The sequence below is a fragment of the Odocoileus virginianus genome, chromosome 6, assembly GCF_023699985.2.
Source record: "Odocoileus virginianus isolate 20LAN1187 ecotype Illinois chromosome 6, Ovbor_1.2, whole genome shotgun sequence".
In the NCBI taxonomy this organism is placed as follows: domain Eukaryota; kingdom Metazoa; phylum Chordata; class Mammalia; order Artiodactyla; family Cervidae; genus Odocoileus; species Odocoileus virginianus.
Window position 1 is genome coordinate 59,243,164 of NC_069679.1, and position 17,455 is coordinate 59,260,618.

Consider the following 17,455-nt stretch of genomic DNA (forward strand, 5'->3'; position numbering starts at 1 on the left):
GATCCACTGGGAAAGCCCAGAATGATGTATGTAAGTCAGTGTAAATCTATTTGTCAACATGACCTTCCACTTTCCCCCATATGTTGGGTACTGTTTGCGTGTAGCTTTGTGGAAAACAAACTTTCCGTGTTATGTATGTATTGTGACTTGGCATTATCAAAGGAAAACTACTGAAGGGGTTTTCTTGTGGACTGTTTGTTCTCTAGTGGTTTTGTTTTTTTTCAGTCATCATAATCATCATCAACATTCCTGAAAATTTGGCCCTTATTTTTTTCTGTTATCACATTGAGAGTTTTGTTTGTTTTGGTAAAGAGCAGTACAAATGAGTCTGAGATAGACCACAGATGCATTGCATTTCTGATTCTTTGCTAAGCAAAATGCACCTGCTCCAGAATCTTAAGTAGCTTTTTAATTGCTTCCTTGTGCACAGCATAGCAATAGTCATCTGTAATGTTGTAGATGGATTGCACATTGGATGTCCCAGAAGTGCCCTCTTCCCCTCTGCAGCAGTGCCAGAAGCTTAGATGAGAAGATGTGTTCTGGTTGAGGGCCCAGCTGAAATGGTGGAATCAGTCCTTTCCCTCAGGCTGATCTGATTAAAAGGGGGCCAAGATGTACAAACCCAGGTCCCTGGTTTCATTAACTGCACATTTTCTCTTCAGTAGAAAAAGACCAACTTCACTGCTCCCTAAATGTCCTAACTAGGTGTGACCTCCCTGATCTCTGAGGGTTTTTCATCTATTTCTTGAACACCTCACACTGAGTCTGGCCTGTTGAGGAGGTTCACGTATGAGAGCTGAGTAAGTGCATACATCTTCGGCGAAGTGTTCACTGAAAGTAAGGAGTGTGGAAAATGTCTGTAAGATTCTATCAGCAGGTCTGTTTCCAGTGGTGCTTACTTGAGGATGGGGTGAAAAACCAAGTACCAGCTAGTTCAGCCAGAGAGAAATTTCTCACTCTAAGGAAGCTGTAAACACCTCCCCCCGAGAATGAAGTCTGTTTGTGGGGCTACTGTCAGCATCAAAAGTCTTGACAAGTAGCTGAAAAGCACTTGGTGATCTGATTGCCTTCAAATACTTTGGCAGTGGTGAAAAGCAGATCGAGAGGCAACTGTGGGAAGAACACCCAGTCGCGCCCTGCTGAAGTTCAGAGATGAGACCATCTGTTCACTAAGGCATATGTGCTTTTGTATTTGACAAACATTGTGAATATACTGCGTGCCAGGGACTGAATGAAACTTGGGCCCTGTCTTCAGGATCTTATAGTTTCATGGGGGAAACAGACATGAATTTTTTAAAAAAGCAACAACAAAAAAGATTCAACTATGTATATGATGCTGGTGGTGTGTAAAGAAATGTGTGATCGCCTCTGGGACATTTAAGGCTCATAAAAGTAGCAGTACTGGATTAGGTCTTGACTGGTAAGTGGAGAATAGGTAAAGAAGGAAGAGAACACCTAGGCTAACAGGACTGTGGAGAGATGGGCTTGGAGGTGAAACTACTGCTGTGGACAGTGGGCTGGGCATGGGGTGGACAGCGTTCAGAGTGTGGGAGGAGAGGTAGAAATAGAGGCAATGGCAGGCCATGGAGGGTCCTGTGGTCCAGCCCAGGAAGTTGGACCACATCCAGGAGACACTGCAGAGCTAAGTGACAAGTCGGATTTATGATGTGCTGAGAATAAATCCCAGACCCCTGACTCCGCTGTATGAAGCCCTGGGGTCTGGGCCTCTGCCCCCTGCAGCCTAGTCTCTCAACGGCACTCCTGTTGCCCACTGTGCTCCATCCCCACTTATCTTCCTTCCCGACTCAAATGTGCCGAGGTCTCCACCTGCCCTTGGTATCTGCTCACACTCTTGCAGCCTGGAGTCCTCTTCCCTGACACATTGCAGAGCTGGTCCCATTTATCCGTCAGGCCTCAGTTTAAATGCCCGCCTCTCAGATCTCAGTTGCTAAAGTAGCTGTCCCCTCCCACCAACACCATCACCACCATTTTCTTCTTGCATCCCCTATAATACTAATCAAAATTAGTAATTATGTTTTACTTCACTTGATTTCCCAACCCCCCCCCTTGCTTTCTTCAAATCAAATAAGCTCCCTAAAGGCATTTTCTTTTACTTTCATCCCTTTTTCTTTAGTGCCTATCATAGTGTTTGGTACCTAATTGATACTTGATAACCATTGGACTGAATGAATTAAATAGATAAACATGATGGACTAGGGCAGCCCTCAGCCCATGGGCCCACATGGGCATACCTCCTATTCTTGTATGTTCCATGAGGTAAGAATGGTATCCACATTTTTAAATGGTTTAAAATAAGTATTTGTGTCATGAGAAACTTACATAAAATTCAGTTCTAGTGTCCACAAGTAAAGTTTTATTGACACAAAGACATACCCTTGTCAGAGGTGTCTGACTGCTTTCATGATGTGGCAGGCTTGAGCAGTTGTGATAGAGGCTTAATGACCTACAAAGCCTAAAATACTTACTCTCTGGCCCTTTTCTGAAAAGGTTCGTCAACTCCTAGACTGGGATCAGGAAGAAGAGTTAAGAAGCTGTTGTGGTCATTCAGATGAGAGATGAGAGAGAGGCCTTGAGATTAGAGAGGGTGGGGACTGGATTCCAGCTGAATTAAGCAACCTGTCCTCTGACCTCTGCAAACTTCTCTACCCTACTCCCAACAGTTAGGTTCTTCCCAATAAGCATCTCTTTACCTTCACCAGCAAATCAAATCTCTCTTAAAGGACTCTTCCTAATTGCCCCACTCCCTCCCAAGCCTTCTTGTAAATTTCATCTGTCAAATGGTGATGATGGAAAGAAGTGATGGGTATGAATGTGCTTCTGGAATCCTGTGCACAGACAGTTGTTGGGATCACTCATTAATAAAGTGCTAGAGCAGTTAAGAGAGGTGGCTGGAAGTGCCAACTGCCACTGAGAAGTCAAGTGGAATGATTACTTTTCCTTCCTGTTTTGGTCCATCTCTAAGAAACTAGGCTCATATCAGTGGAGCTCCAAATAAGTGCATTAAAAAGCGTTGCTTGTTGGAAGTCTCAGAGTTTTGCCGTCATCTACAGTTTAAGAATGGATTTCGTGGAGGACCTTAGATTTGGGGTTCCACAGAGGAGCCAGCATAAAAACTTGGTCTTTGGGCTTTATTGAGGCTTTTAAACACAAATCACCTATCAAAGGCAATATTTGTCCTTATTAAAATGACTTCAATTAGGTCCTTAGATGTAATAGGCTCTATATCTTATTACTCATCTTAGAAACTAACCAAAACTCCTTAATATTCTTTTGTTTATAGAACTGTTGGCATTTTTTTTTAACTTGAAAATGCTTTGGATGGACTTTTTTTAGATCTTATTGTTTCCTCTGCACCCCTCTTCAATATCACCAGAATTCAATTCAATATCACCAAAATGTCAATATGTAGTATTGACATAATTTAGGTTTAAATGAAACAACTTGTAAAATGCTAAAGTAAAGTAACTGCCCTCTTTATTCATTTCTCAAATACAGTGGTTGCCCTCCTACACATGTGAGGCTGTGCAGCACACGCCATGGGCGCTTTCCCCAATGGAGTTGACTTTTCAGTGGGGAAAGAAAAACCCAGACCACAAATTACCTTACCTGTTGACTGTTCATCGTGGAGATCTCAAAATGCTAACAGGGCCAAGATTGTGTTCAAATGAGTAGGTTAGCAAGACTGCCTGCCAGTGAACTTGAGGGCCGAGCCTGGTCCTGTGGCCCTCCGTGAGCTGGTCTTCACCTGCTTTTGTTTCTTAACCTCGTCTCTGAATAGCCCGAACACTGCCTCCACAGCCCCTCATACACACATGTGTGTATAGTCAGACCTGGACAGGAGCCTGCGAACAATCTTCAGTTCATGGACTGGGAGTGGGAGGGTATGTAGGACGTTTGAATGGAATGTGGTTCCTGCCCTGAAGACACGCACGAGAGACAAGCATAAGCACTTAGTTTAATAAAGTCTTACTTCCCGTCTCCTGGTGCACATCAGTGCCATTGCTGCCTACCCGTGCTGGTTAACAACGTGCAAGAATTGCACACTTGGAGGGGGCCTTAGAGCAATTTGACACTGCTGAAATTTTGTACTATATTTTACAAAAATATGTTTGTAACAGATTGGTGAGAAAACCATCCTTCACCACAGATAGTTTGAGAAGCTGGTATGTAGATCACCATAACTTAGAAGCTTTTGATAGGAACATTTTTGCATACACATTTCCCCTCCTCTGTCACATAAATAGTCATATAAAGCGGTGTCTTATCCTGTTCTATCAATTATGAAAGTATATATCTTAATTGTGAGAAAACTGGAGAATACAAGACTTTTTGGGTTTTTTAAAAGTAATCCATACAGCTGACATGAGCTAACTGTAGCTCATATTTTGGTGTATTTCTCTTGTCCTTGCCCCCTGCTCATATATATATATATATATATTTTGTACATAAATGAACAGTGTATACCTACCTATTCTTTATTTCATATATTCTAAGTATTTGCATGTCATTAAATATACTTTTAATTTTTTAAGTTATAGTTGATAGTTGTGGTATATAACAGTGATTCAGAATTTTTATAGATTATATTCCTTTCATAGTTTTTAGAAAATATTGGCTATATCCCCTGTGCTGTACGATATATCCTTGTATTAAATATTCTGTTTCAAAGGATTAGATTGTGGTCTGCCAACTAGTTGTACCATAACTTATTTACTCTTCACATAGTTCTCTATCACTACCATCTATTCTGTGCCCTTGTTTATTTGCTCTTAAAGATCAAGGTTTGATAATTTTTGTGAAAACTCCTTTGATTGTATCTTTGACTATACCCTTAGAATGTATTTCCAGAAGTAGAAACTCTCGGTCAAAAATTGAGACCATTTTAGGTCCTTGGTAAATTGCTCTTTGGAAATGTTGAACCAGATTTCATCTGCCACCAGCAGTGGACGAGGCTTACTGCATTGAGTGCTCTCATGACTGGTACTGTCAGCCCGGGGATACAGTTGACAAAGAGAAGGGCAGAGGGAATGAGTGGACCACCTGGATAGAAGACAATTTATTTATGGGGCATGGAAAACTGTCTGTTGGCTAAGTGTAGGATGCTTTTTATCTTATTTTTTTGTGTTTTTAAATTTTTTTGGCATGTGGGATCTTAGTTCCCTGACCAGGGATCAAACCGACACCCCCTGTGTTGGAAGCATGGAATCTTAACCACTGGACCACCAGGAAAGTCCTTAGGATACTTTTAAGGAAGTACAAAAAACAGAAGCAGTGAGGTGGAATTGGATTTGATGATGCACTGAAAGCCAGTTTAGAATGGTGTTGGGGAGCCATTGGTGTGTTTTGAGTAAAGAGATGAGACCCTCCAGGGCTCAGCTCTCAGAAGATGTTGTATCGCCTGTGCTGTGTGTACCGCTTCTCACTTCCTGTGTACTCCTTGCCCCTTCCCAACTCATGCTTTTGTGTGCACTATTCAGTCTGTCTAAATGCCCTGCTTTCTAATATCTGTCAAAATTCCACACAAGCATCAGGGACCGGTTTCTTCCCTACAGTGGTCCAGCTTTATTACATAGCACATACTATATGATATGTCATATTAATTTTGTTAGAATTAATTGGAGCACTGCTCTCGGGGCTTCCTCAGTGGCTCAGTGGGTAAAGAATTTGCCTGCAGTGCAGGAGGCACAGGAAATGTGGGCTCAGTCCCTGGGTCAGGAAGACCCCCTGGAAGAGGGCGTGGCAGCCCACTCCAGGATTCTTGCTGGGAGGACCCCGTGGACAGAGAAGCCTAGTGGGCTGTAGTCCATGGGGTCGCAAAGAGCTGTACATGACAGAGCAGCTAAGCACCCTCAAGCTCTCTCTCCCACCAGATTAGAAGCTCCTAGTGACCACTTCCTTTCTGTATCCTTAGGTACCTACCATCATGCCTGGTATATAGCAGATGCTAATACACGTTTACCAGGGGAATCCGAGGAACTGCGTATGGCTCATAGGACCTTGTACAGATATTCCCTAAGCCAGGAGATGTCTGCTTCAACAGAATGAAATATTAGGTGTCTCAGTGAAGTCTTTATTCCAGAGTTGGTTAGGTCATCATATAGGCTCCGTGACAGATACTTGCTCTTAACCTCTTTTCTCCCTTCCCAACTCAGAGACTTCCAGTTGCTAGCTTTTGGAGACCATTATCCCTTAAAGTGAGTGGAGGGTTTTTCCTCTAGAAGTGTTTGTAAGTCATAGTTATTAATGAGAATTTTCACCCATGTTTGCATCATTGTGTTAATTACACAATCAAGAAAAACTGGTGACAGATTCTAGAATTGGATTCTCTAATTTGAAAGAGACACCATAAGTCCATTAGTTGGGTTTTACTTTTAAAACTTAACAAGAACAAAGTTCAAAGTTCATTCCTTTCTTCATTATGCAGAATTTTTTTTTTCCATTTATTTTTATTAGTTGGAGGCTAATTACTTTACATCATTACAGTAGTTTTTGTCATACATTGAAATGAATTAGCCATGGATTTACATGTATTCCCCATCCCGGTCCCCCCTCCCACCTCCCTCTCCACCTGATCCCTCTGGGTCTTCCCAGTGCACCAGGCCCGAGCACTTGGGCTGGTGATCTGTTTCACCCTAGATAATATACGTGTTTCAATGCTGTTCTCTTGAAACATCCCACCCTTGCCTTCTCCCAGAGTCCACAAGTCTGTTCTATACATCTGAGTCTCTTTTTCTGTTTTGCATATAGGGTTATCGTTACCATCTTTCTAAATTCCATATATATGTGTTAGTATACTGTAATGGTCTTTATCTTTCTGGCTTACATATACACCATGGAATATTACTCAGCCATTAAAAAGAATTCATTTGAATCAGTTCTAATGAGATGGATGAAACTGGAGCCCATTATACATTATGCAGAATTAACCATTGTTAAATGTCGACACACTTGCTTCTGGTCTTTTGTGTGTACACTTTTATTTTTAGTTGTGTAAATAATGTATGGATACATTTTTTATTTTTTAAATATCAAATAATTAAAATTAATAATAGTTATTATTAATAATTACTAATTAATAAATAAAATTTAATTTAAATTTTATCTTGGAGATAAAGCTTCAGAACTCCTTGACTTGCATCCCCATGCCTCATAGTCTAAACATTTTTTTAAAAAAATAATGTCCTTTGTTTAAATGAAATTTTATGTAAAAGTTGACTGTTCCTCTAGTTAAATATGTGAGACATATACATGTGTCCCATGTAGTATTATGTACTGAGGGCACAGCAGTGAACAATATGTGCAAGGTCCTTGCCCCGTGAAATAACCACATAGGATAATTTGAAATGGTGATACTTGCCCTGAGGAACTTCAAACAGGGTAAAGAGAGAGAGTGATGGGCGCATTGCACAGGACTGTGGCAGATACAGTGGTTGGGTTGGCTTCCTGAGAAAGTGAAATTCATGCTGAGGCCTCAATGACAAGAAGAATCAGGCATGCACAGGTGTGGCCAGAACATGCTTGTCAAGGACGTGGATCAGGGATGTGGCTGATGCAAAGGCCCTGAGGCAGGAGTCAGCATGGCCAGTATAGTTGAAGTGCAGTGACTCAGACAAAGAGCGCTACATGATGGGGGTGGGGCAGGGGGCAGTCAGAAGCCAGATTGTAATGCCCCTTGAAGGCTGTTGTGTGGCCTTTGCATGTTCTCATAATTGCAGTGAGTAGCCACAGGATGTTTTTATAAGATAATAAGTCAATATCCAAAAGGATAAAAGCAGAGCTGCTGAAACTGAAGCTGGAGTGAGAAGCTCAAATCAACACCTACTGAAAATCTCTGATTTCTCTCCCGTCTCCCTTCTGAGAGATGGAGTACCTTACCCTTTAGGCATTTCTAACAGGTAACTCTAGTCTGAAGACAGTGGAGCCAGGGACTCCTCACTTCCATCCTACCCCAACCATAGACTGCAAAATTCTTCCTTATGTTTCGTTATAGCTTCTTCCCATTGGTTTTAAATTCAGTCTGGGGACGGGGCGCCTGACCCTGTTGCTATGGAGCTGCCCCTAGAAATCGTTTGAGAGGATAGTTGCGGGCCTCCGCCTCCCCCTCGGGTTTTCTCTTCCATCTCAAGAAGTGCCTGCTGTAGTGTTAGCTCTGTCTCAGCAGTGCTGCGTTTTTTTCTGGTCGGGGACGTGAATGCATTGTCTGGTCATCTGCAGTGCACTCTCTGGTGCTCAGTGGTCACTGAGCTTCTCCAGCAAGGTCACCTGCCCACAGCTCTGAACTGCGAGAGTCATCAAGGCCCAACCACATCTGCTTTCTCTACTTTTTTACGAAAGTAGAGTAGGATGGCTGGGGCATTTAAGTATGACTCGAAATTGCTCATGGGGCAAATCCAGACTCTCAGCCTGGGCTGCGTCTTCTCCACACCAGCCCTCCTCTGCACGCTCATCTCTGTGGCTCCTCCCTGGACTCCATGCCTGGGTTCCCCACTTCTTCCCGGCGCAGATGTAGCTGCCCTTCCAGATCACCAAGGGTCAATTCATAGTCCACCTTTTTTTTCCACTTTCAACCCCATCTCTCTTTAAAAATTAAAAATTTACAGGAGTTATACATGAATGTACTCTCATCATAAATGTATATATATATATATATATTTATACATATATATGTATATCTCACAGAAAGTATGTTTTCATTCTTGCCTATTCCCCATCCTTCTCATCTCTCAGAGTTAGGAAATTGCTGTGTATCTTTCCAGGCCTTTTGCTGTGTATTTACATGTAAATTATTTAGATTTTTGTGTAAGATCGTTTTAAAAAGACATTATGGGACATGTGATACACATTATCCTTTTAGTTGCATTTTTTCACTTGACAGTATGACTTAGACATTTTTCTAGGATAATACACATAATTGTGACTTAAAAAAGACTGTACAGTGGTTAAAATTCTGCAGTGTTTTTATGGTAAAAATTCAAATTTGAAAGGATATGAAGTGAAAAGTAGTTCTTCAATCCCCTCTCTTTATTTTGGAGGTTACTGCTGATGACATTTCTTACATGTATTTATAAGTGCTTTAAAAGATGTAATCCTGTATATATAGTACACATATCGCATAGCATCTTGAGCGTTTTTTTTTTCTCATATCTACATGCACAGATGCCTTGTTCTTTTTAGTGAGTGTGTTAGGTTCTCTTATGTGAGTATACTGTAATTTAGTCAACCATCTCTGTCAGTGAACTTATTTAATCTTTTCTGTTTGGAAATCTCTGACCCTCTTAGCTCATGTTAAGTCACTCCCTGTTTGCTATGAATTTATTCAACACAATAAACATTAACCAGGTGCCCTCTGTCTTCTGGTGCTGCGTGGAGCACTGGGGCCACCAAGTTCCTTGATACAGAGTCCCTCCCTCCTGCTTTTAGTTACCCTGGTCTAATTTGAAGACACACTGCTAAGGACTCTTAGACTGTGACAAGAGCTGGAATAGGTAGATGTGCCTTAGCATATATATTATTACTTCTACTTGAGGATGGTAAAGGAGAAATTGCAATCAAACCCTAGAGGATGAGTAAGAAATCTTCTAGGTGGCAAGGAAGAGAAGGTCATAATTGCAGGGGGTAACAATGCCAGTATGGGTTGGCAAGAAAGAACAGGTGATGTGCAAAGCATGGCCAGGACCCAGTGTGATTGGAGCAAATGCCGGGGGGTAGGGTGGCTGGGGTGGTACTGTTCGCTCAGCAGTGGGCCATAGGAAACATTCAACATGTGATTAGAAGGACATGTGCTCTCTGCTCAGCTGGCCCCCAGACCCTCTTGGGCTTGTCCTCTATATCTGTGGACGTTGTCTCCAGCTCTCAGCTCCTTCTGACCTTGCCTTCAGTACATGGGGCTCTTTCGTGAATTGGGTCTGTCTTGAAATGTATATATATTATCCAGTTTTGTATTCTTAACTCTGTTATGTCCTCTTTTGGCAGAGTTTAATTAGTCAAGAAATAAAACAGAATTCAGCTATGGCCCCAAGAAAGAGAGGTGGACGGGGGATTTCATTCATCTTCTGCTGTTTCCGAAACAATGATCACCCAGAAATCACGTATCGGCTGCGAAATGATAGCAACTTTGCGCTTCAGACCATGGAGCCAGCGTTACCCATGCCCCCTGTGGAGGAGCTGGATGTCATGTTCAGCGAACTCGTGGTGAGTCTCAGACTTCATCTCAGGGGTGGTTGGGAGCTGGGGGGAGGAGAGAGGATGTGAATGGTTTGGTTGGGCACGATCTTGCCTTTCTTTGGTGAAACGGCCCCCATCTGCGTCCTGACTGTCAGCACTGAGCCCGTAGAGAAGAAAGAAAAGGGTGGCGTCACTACCTCAGAGGGTTTGCTGCTGCTTAAATGGAGAGATTTAGACCTTTAGGTCTTCGAATATGCAGCCCTACTGCATCCTAAGTTGCCCTTTCTAGTTCTTCCCCGTTCCAGCCTGAGATGCTTGTGTGCACAAATATTTCCTTCATCTGAAACCTGCTGGGATTCCCTCACACTTCCTGCCACTCCCAGTGTGTAGTATTAGTGTCTTAAAAAATTAGTCACACTGTCTCTTGTGTCCTTGATCCTTGGATGAAAGACATTAATACTTAAGTAGAGTATCATTATTTAGCCTAATGATAGGATTGCAATAATAACTATTGTGGGAAACTTTTTATAGATGCTATCATATTTTAAAATCCACTATACTGAAGTGAGAGATGCATCTATGTAGGGCCCACTCATCAAGAGATGTAGGTGCTCTCTGCAACTTACCTTCTCAAGTATTTGCAAAGTAGTGTTTCTTTCCAGTCTGTGTTTCAGAGGATATTATGGTATGGTCAAGGGCACTGCCATGGACATTAGGAAGACTTTTTTTCACATTACTGCTCTGACTTTATTGTCTGTATCAGTAGAGAAAAAGCTTATGACTTTTCTGAGCCTATATTCTGGAAAGTCGAAGGGGAAAAATCACTTGCTAGGTTTGATGTTACGTTTAAATGAGAATCACGCAGAGTGGGAATGGCCTAGTGCCTGCCCCTTCTTAGGTACTCGATGAGTATTACACGAGATTCTATACTCCTTTGATTGCATCTGACATTTTGTAATGGAGTTAGTTCTAATCAGACCATTTATGTTGTTCAGCAGATACTAGGGACTGCTATCATTTTACGTGTCTTACATTGTAGGCTGTGTCACTGCCCTTCAGAGATAGTAACTGAACTGCTTGTGTGACCCCAGCTTTGATGAACCAAAATTCACCTGTAAGCTTCTCTTATGAGATAAACCAAGAAGGGCGAGTATTAATACTATGAAACTGATGTTTGAGTTCTGGCCTCCTGAGTGGATTAATGAGCCGATTACCAACCAAACTTGGTTGGGAAAAGAAAAGAGGTGACGCCTGGCAGCATGTTTACACTTGAGGATGTTGAATATTTTGCAGTGTTTCAGGAATCTCTGCCCTCTCCGATTTCCACTACATGCAGAACGCTGTTCTAGATGTTAGTGAGTGGGTTCAAAATGGAAAATTAGAACCTGCTCCCAAATTGCTTCCGGTTTGCATAGTTTAATGAGAGGTATAATGCACCAAGGCAAGAAGCATACACACCTCTGCATAGGTTGTGTGTGACTGTTGTGGGATATAGGACATGACAGATGAGGAGGGTGGTCAGGGAAGACCTCTTGGCGGAGGTGAGTGGTCAGGAGGGATTGAAAGTGAAAAGAGAAGTGGAAGGGATCAGTGTTAATGGCTGTCCTGGTCATCTGTGGCTAGTTTATCCTATAATAGCAAAACCTCAGTGGCCTCTCTATTATTGATGCTGCATGTCCACTGTGGATCAGCTGTGGTTCTGCACTGTGCCATCGTCTACTCAAGAGCAAGGCCCAGGCCTGGTGGCAGAGGAAAGAGAGACATGGTGAACTTTTCAGGCTCTAAGCTTATGCTTGCAAATGACACATGTCACATCAGCACACGTTCCTTTGGCCTACACAGATCACATTGCCACTCCCGAGTTCACAGGGGCAAGGACGTGTCATCCTTCTGTAGGGACTGGCACCACAAATCACATGGCTGAACCTGAGGTCATTGGGATGGGTGGGGGACACCGTCCTTTCCCAGGGATGGGCAGTGAATCATGTGTCATGACGGCTGTCATGAAAGGCAATAATGATGCATTGATGGACTTGGTATCATTTACCAGTTAAAGTATTTTAAAACCAAGGTCCACCAAGGGAGACAGATGTTACTGATAGACAAAGGCCTCCTCAGTGGTAGAGAAACTGGTGGACAGAGCTAGTCCCCTCAGAGCACCCACCTCCGTGACCCTTTCAGTTATATCCTCTCAGCCTCCCCAAATGAGACCCAAGCCAGAGCCTGTGTGGTGGCTGCTCCATGTCCATCTTGAGGACAGCTCGTTCTGTATTCATAAGGGAGAAAATTCCACTCTCAGTCTTATTGATGTCTTTATTCTGTGTGAAAATTGCCTACAGCTGTTAGTTGTTAAAAAACCAATGCCAAACCAGATCTTTAAGCCAAAACCGTTGGAAAACAAATTATCTTGAGGTTTGTATCTGTCCTGGCGAGTGATGGATGGATTTTTGTCTACTCTTGACTTCAGGGACTTAGACCACAAATCCATCCAACTGCCAAAGGTGTCCTGGGGCAAGGGAGGTGGGCTCTGAGCCATTGGGCACCTCTGCCCAGGGTTCCCTTGAGTAGTCGCAGGATCAGTTCTGCCTCTGTCCATGCCCAGAAGAGGATGGCCACGTGGGGAGGTGGAGCATGCTGCAATGTAGGGTAACTTCCTTTGAGATGGTTTCTGTTGGAATTTGAGTTTATTTCCTTGCCTGTAAAATGGGGATAGTGCCATCTTTCCGATGTGTTGGTGCACAGATTAAAGACGACAACTTTTTTTTTTTAAAAAAGACTGCTGCCTATTCATGGGTGCTTCACACCCCACATCCTAGTATAGCAAGAAGGATGAAAGATAATTCAGGTATGTTCTGGGCACATCACCCCAGGCAAATATCCCAGGTTTTTCCTTTTCTTGAAAGCTGATCTGTCTGCTCTGAGCGCACCAGTGTTGGTCCTAACTTGCAGGCCATTCTGCCTCTATCTGATGGAAAGCATCTCATCAGAGCCTGTCATTGTGAGCTAGTTTCCTTTGCATCTTCTGTTGAGTCACTCATTTGATGTATTTGAAAGTGATACCAAATAGGTTGCCTTCAGATTGCTTACAGCAGCCTTATCATCTCATAAATAAAGCAAGCCTGGATGGGAGGTCAGCCATGTGAATCTTTAAAGAATGTGGGCCCTGAGCAGTGCCTTATATGCTTAACAGTGTGTAGTCAAGAGCATTCCAATTTCAGGATGTACTGGTTTCTGGAGGTCCCAGGCCCATACTCTGTGCACACGCTCCCCACCCCACACCCCATTTTTAGTAACAGCTTTGTGGAGATACAATTGACATACCATTTATTGGGTGGCCAAAAAGTTTGTTTGGGTTTTTCCATTAGATCTTAGAGAAAAACCCAAATGAACTTTTAGGCAAGCCCAGTAATTCACTTATGTAAAGTGTACAATTAACTTTTGGTATATTCACAAAATAATGCCCCCATCAGTACATTTTAGAACATTTTTCTCATCCCTAAAGCAACTCCCTTACCCATTAGTCATTACTTGTCACTTCCCCTCAACCCTACTATCCTCAGGCAGCCACTAATCTACTCTGTTTCTATGACTTTACCTGTTCTGGTCATTTCCTGTAAATAGAATCATATACTCTGTGGTCCTTTGTGACTGGCTCCTTTCACTTAGCATAATCTTTTCAAGGTTTATCCAAGTTGTAACATGTATCAATACTTCATTTCTTGTTGTTGATGAACAGTTGGGTTGTTGCCAGTCTTCAGCTTTTATGAGTATTGCTGCTCTAAACTTTAATTTGCAAGTTTTTTTGGTGTGGAAATATAGTTTCAGTTCTTATAGGTATATATACCTGAGAGTGAGATTTCTGAGTCATGTATAATACTGTGTGTAACTTTTGAGGAACTTCCAAACTGTTTTCCAAGTTAGCTACACTGCACCATTTTACATTTCCACCAGCAGTGTATGAGAGTTCCACGCTTTCTACACCTTCACCAATTCTTGCTCTTTTCCACTCACTTCCAATTGACCCGCTGGTTTTGAAGCTGTTCTGTTGCTCCTGGAGAACTGAGGATGGGTAGCCTGGGAAGGTGTGTGTGCATTTGTGTAAATTGCCAAATAGAAATAGTCTTCCTGCCAACAATTCTTAAATGATTTGGGATATTTAAAAATAAAATATTGAGAGTCAGTGTTATCTCCACTAACCATATATTTTATGCCTTTGAGTGTCAATCCTTTTTCCGTATTACCACCCCCATTTCCCCCCTTCTCCACTTCTGCTTTGTCCTGTGTCTCAGTCACAAATCAAGAATGTAACCAATCTGAGACTCAGCAGTCTTCCCAAAATAAGATTCAGCTAAAGTCTTGTCTTTTCGACAGGGTTTTTTGGTCTTAGATTATCCCCACCAGCATGTTTGAAGAGTGCTAGGGGGCAAAGCACCATCCGCAGTCCTTGTTATGTAACTTTTTCCATCTTAGCATTAGCAGTGGAAGATTTCCTTTGGGATAAACAGAAGAATGTGTTATTAATTGACAGATCAATTCCTTGGGTGTGTGTGTGCGTGTGTGTTAATTGCCTGCTCTGTGCCAGGCCCTGAGGCCACTGGTCCTTCCTGACTTTATGGGGCTGAAGGTCCAGCATGGGAAACAGGCATCAGAAGACACACTCTTCTCCATTGTGACTGAGGGCTCTGAGAGGGGCCGCTCCAGTAGGACATGTTCTTGAGGAAGAACCTTTATTCCCCCTGTCTTCACAAGGTGAGAGTTGACCCGCAGGTTCCGTTTCCATCACCCTTGGCTCTCTTGCTGGGAAGTAACATTCTCGGCTTTCTTTCCAACCCTTTGGAAAATTCATAGCTTCGTTTCTCTCCCTTATTTTAATTCTCTGCAACTCAACCTGCTTTCAGAAAGCGCACATTCTGTGACCCTTGGCGCTATAAATTTCATAGGATTGAACCCCCTTGGGGAGTTCTGAAATTGTCCAGTTATCTCTATGACTGGTGGCTATGTGTCTGACTCAGCATTGAAATCCCAGCAAGCCCACGTCTGCAGGTGAAAGTTGGGTTCTCCAGCCCAGCTTTTAGGAGCAAAAAGGAAGTGTTTTTGATCTCCCATCTGTTTGAGCTCTTAACCTAGTTGTTATTTAATTCCACTCTTGTTGGGGAATGAGGGTGCTGCTTACTGACACCTACCCCCAAGCCTCCCAAGGTACCGCATGGAAGGATCTTGGAAGCGTTCCTGGAGGAAGTGCTATTTAATGTAAGACTTGAAAAGAAGGAATTATGCAGGCAAAGAGGAGAGGAAATTGTGTTACAGACAGTGAAAATAGCATGTATAGGGCCATGAGGTGAGAGAGAAAATATGGAAGACTCAAGAAATTGAAAGTTCAGTGTAGATGGTGCATGAAATAAGAGCCTGGGTGGATTGGGGTTCTGAGAGCCAGGAAAAAGGGATGGAGAGAGATAGCTGTGTTATTATATATTCTCAGATTCTTATTTGAACTAAAGGACAGTACCCCTGCTTTCTTACAGGTTTTCTCAATGAAATATGCTATACATCAAAAAAGTTTGCTCTCTGGTTATATTTACAAAAATAACCCTTGTTCATTGCAGTCTCTGTGAGATGTCAGTAACTTCTAGCAAAATGTGTCATGTCTCCTTGGGTAGATTTTTGAATATGTTTTCCTTTGAGTCCAACTATTGAGGTGAGATGGCTTGTTTCAATGCATAGTTCCTGTGGCTACTTGACTTTTGAAATGGAAAGAGAATTTACTATAGCCCCTTCTGGTTTTCTGTTCAAATACATGACTCCTGAATATACCAAGAGCAATTACTAATTGCTGCAATTACCAAGAGTTGATGGGCTGAGGGTATCCCGCAGAATATTTCACAGCAGCAGTTATATTAGAAATGGCATCTCCTCACAGATTCCCTCAGTTCTCTGGCCTTGTGAAACAGCAGAGTATGCATCTGCTTTTCCTGAGCGAGGTTTTATTAATAGGTGAGAAACCAGGTTTATGATAAGTCTGGTCATGATTTTCAAAGTATCCTTGGAATCAGTTAACTGACCAGAGGAAAACTTTCCTTTCTAAGAGAGTACATCATTGTGAATTTATAGATAGTTGGAAATAATAAGCAATATAGACCCAAGTTTTCCTAAACCTGACATGTTACCAATTCTATTTATACTGTTTTCTGTTAACCTGCCTTCTTTCAGATTCAGTATTTAGTCTTCCATTTATTTGACCAATGTGTCTAATATTCTGGGGTAATTTGTTAAACAGTGCTATGTGTGTGTTGGGTGGGTGCTCAGTCATATCCGACTCTGCAACCCCATGAACTGTAGCCCTCCAGGCTCCTCTGTCCACAGAATTTTTCATGCAAGAATACTAGAGTGGGTTGCCATTTCCTACTCTAGGGGATCTTTCCAACGCAGGAATTGAACCCATGTCTCTTGCATCTCCTGCTTTGGCAGGTGGATTCTTTACCACTAGAGCCGTCTATCCTAACATCTGTGCGTTTCACCATTCTCAATAAAAATGGTGCAAGTGTTGCTCTCAACTTAATACCCCACCACTTGGAAGTGGTGGAAATGTGAGAGGGTGTTTCTAGGTGCTGCAGTTACTGAATAGTGCTGCTGGAGTTTGTGACCCATCCCAAGTGGCAGTTTTCCCTCTCCCCACCGGGAGTTACGGGGTGACCCATTGTCAGGGTTAGGTTCTTCCTGTGTAACTCATTTCCAATTGCAGCTCTATCTGTGGGTTGGGGGTGGGTGGCATGGCAGTCTGACTTAAATAACTCTACTTTCAGTTTGCCAAAAGTCACTTTTTGGAATTCCCATTTTGGCATATTTACATTCTATCTTTAGATAGAAAAGGTTATGTTGGATACAAGTGGAAAATTGTCGTTAGATGGCCAATATACAGTTGTTCCTTTTTTTTTTAAGAACTGATTTCCAAAAGTGCTATTAAAAAAGTTTAGTTGTGTAGTATCATTTAAGTGTTATGCCTTCCAGGAAATATAAAAAACATTTGAAAGAAACTAATTGAGAAATTCATTAATGATCACCATTTATATAATTGAGGATTGTCAACAAAAGTTAATACCTCAGTGGGGAAGATAGTGTTGGTGGATAATGAGATTTGTATGCTCATAAATATAATCACTTACTGTGGGTCAGTTTTATTATTATAAGGTCCTGAGGACACTGTCAACATTAGTAACCAGCATAGACTTTGAGAAATGAAGATAGTAAGATTTAGAGGATTTAGTATCAGAAT

The 17,455-nt window shown here is 42.3% G+C and overlaps 1 protein-coding gene across 3 annotated transcripts in view; it reads left to right on the forward strand.

Moving 5' to 3' along the window:
- DAAM1 (dishevelled associated activator of morphogenesis 1) overlaps positions 1-17,455 on the forward strand; it is a 180,625-nt gene that overhangs the window by 65,470 nt on the left and 97,700 nt on the right. For all 3 annotated transcript variants that reach the window (XM_020910673.2, XM_020910674.2, XM_070469419.1), the window contains exon 2: positions 9,994-10,212. In XM_020910673.2, coding sequence (XP_020766332.1) covers positions 10,030-10,212 — 183 coding nt within the window. In that variant the 5' untranslated portion in view covers positions 9,994-10,029. The remainder of the gene's footprint in view (positions 1-9,993; positions 10,213-17,455) is intronic.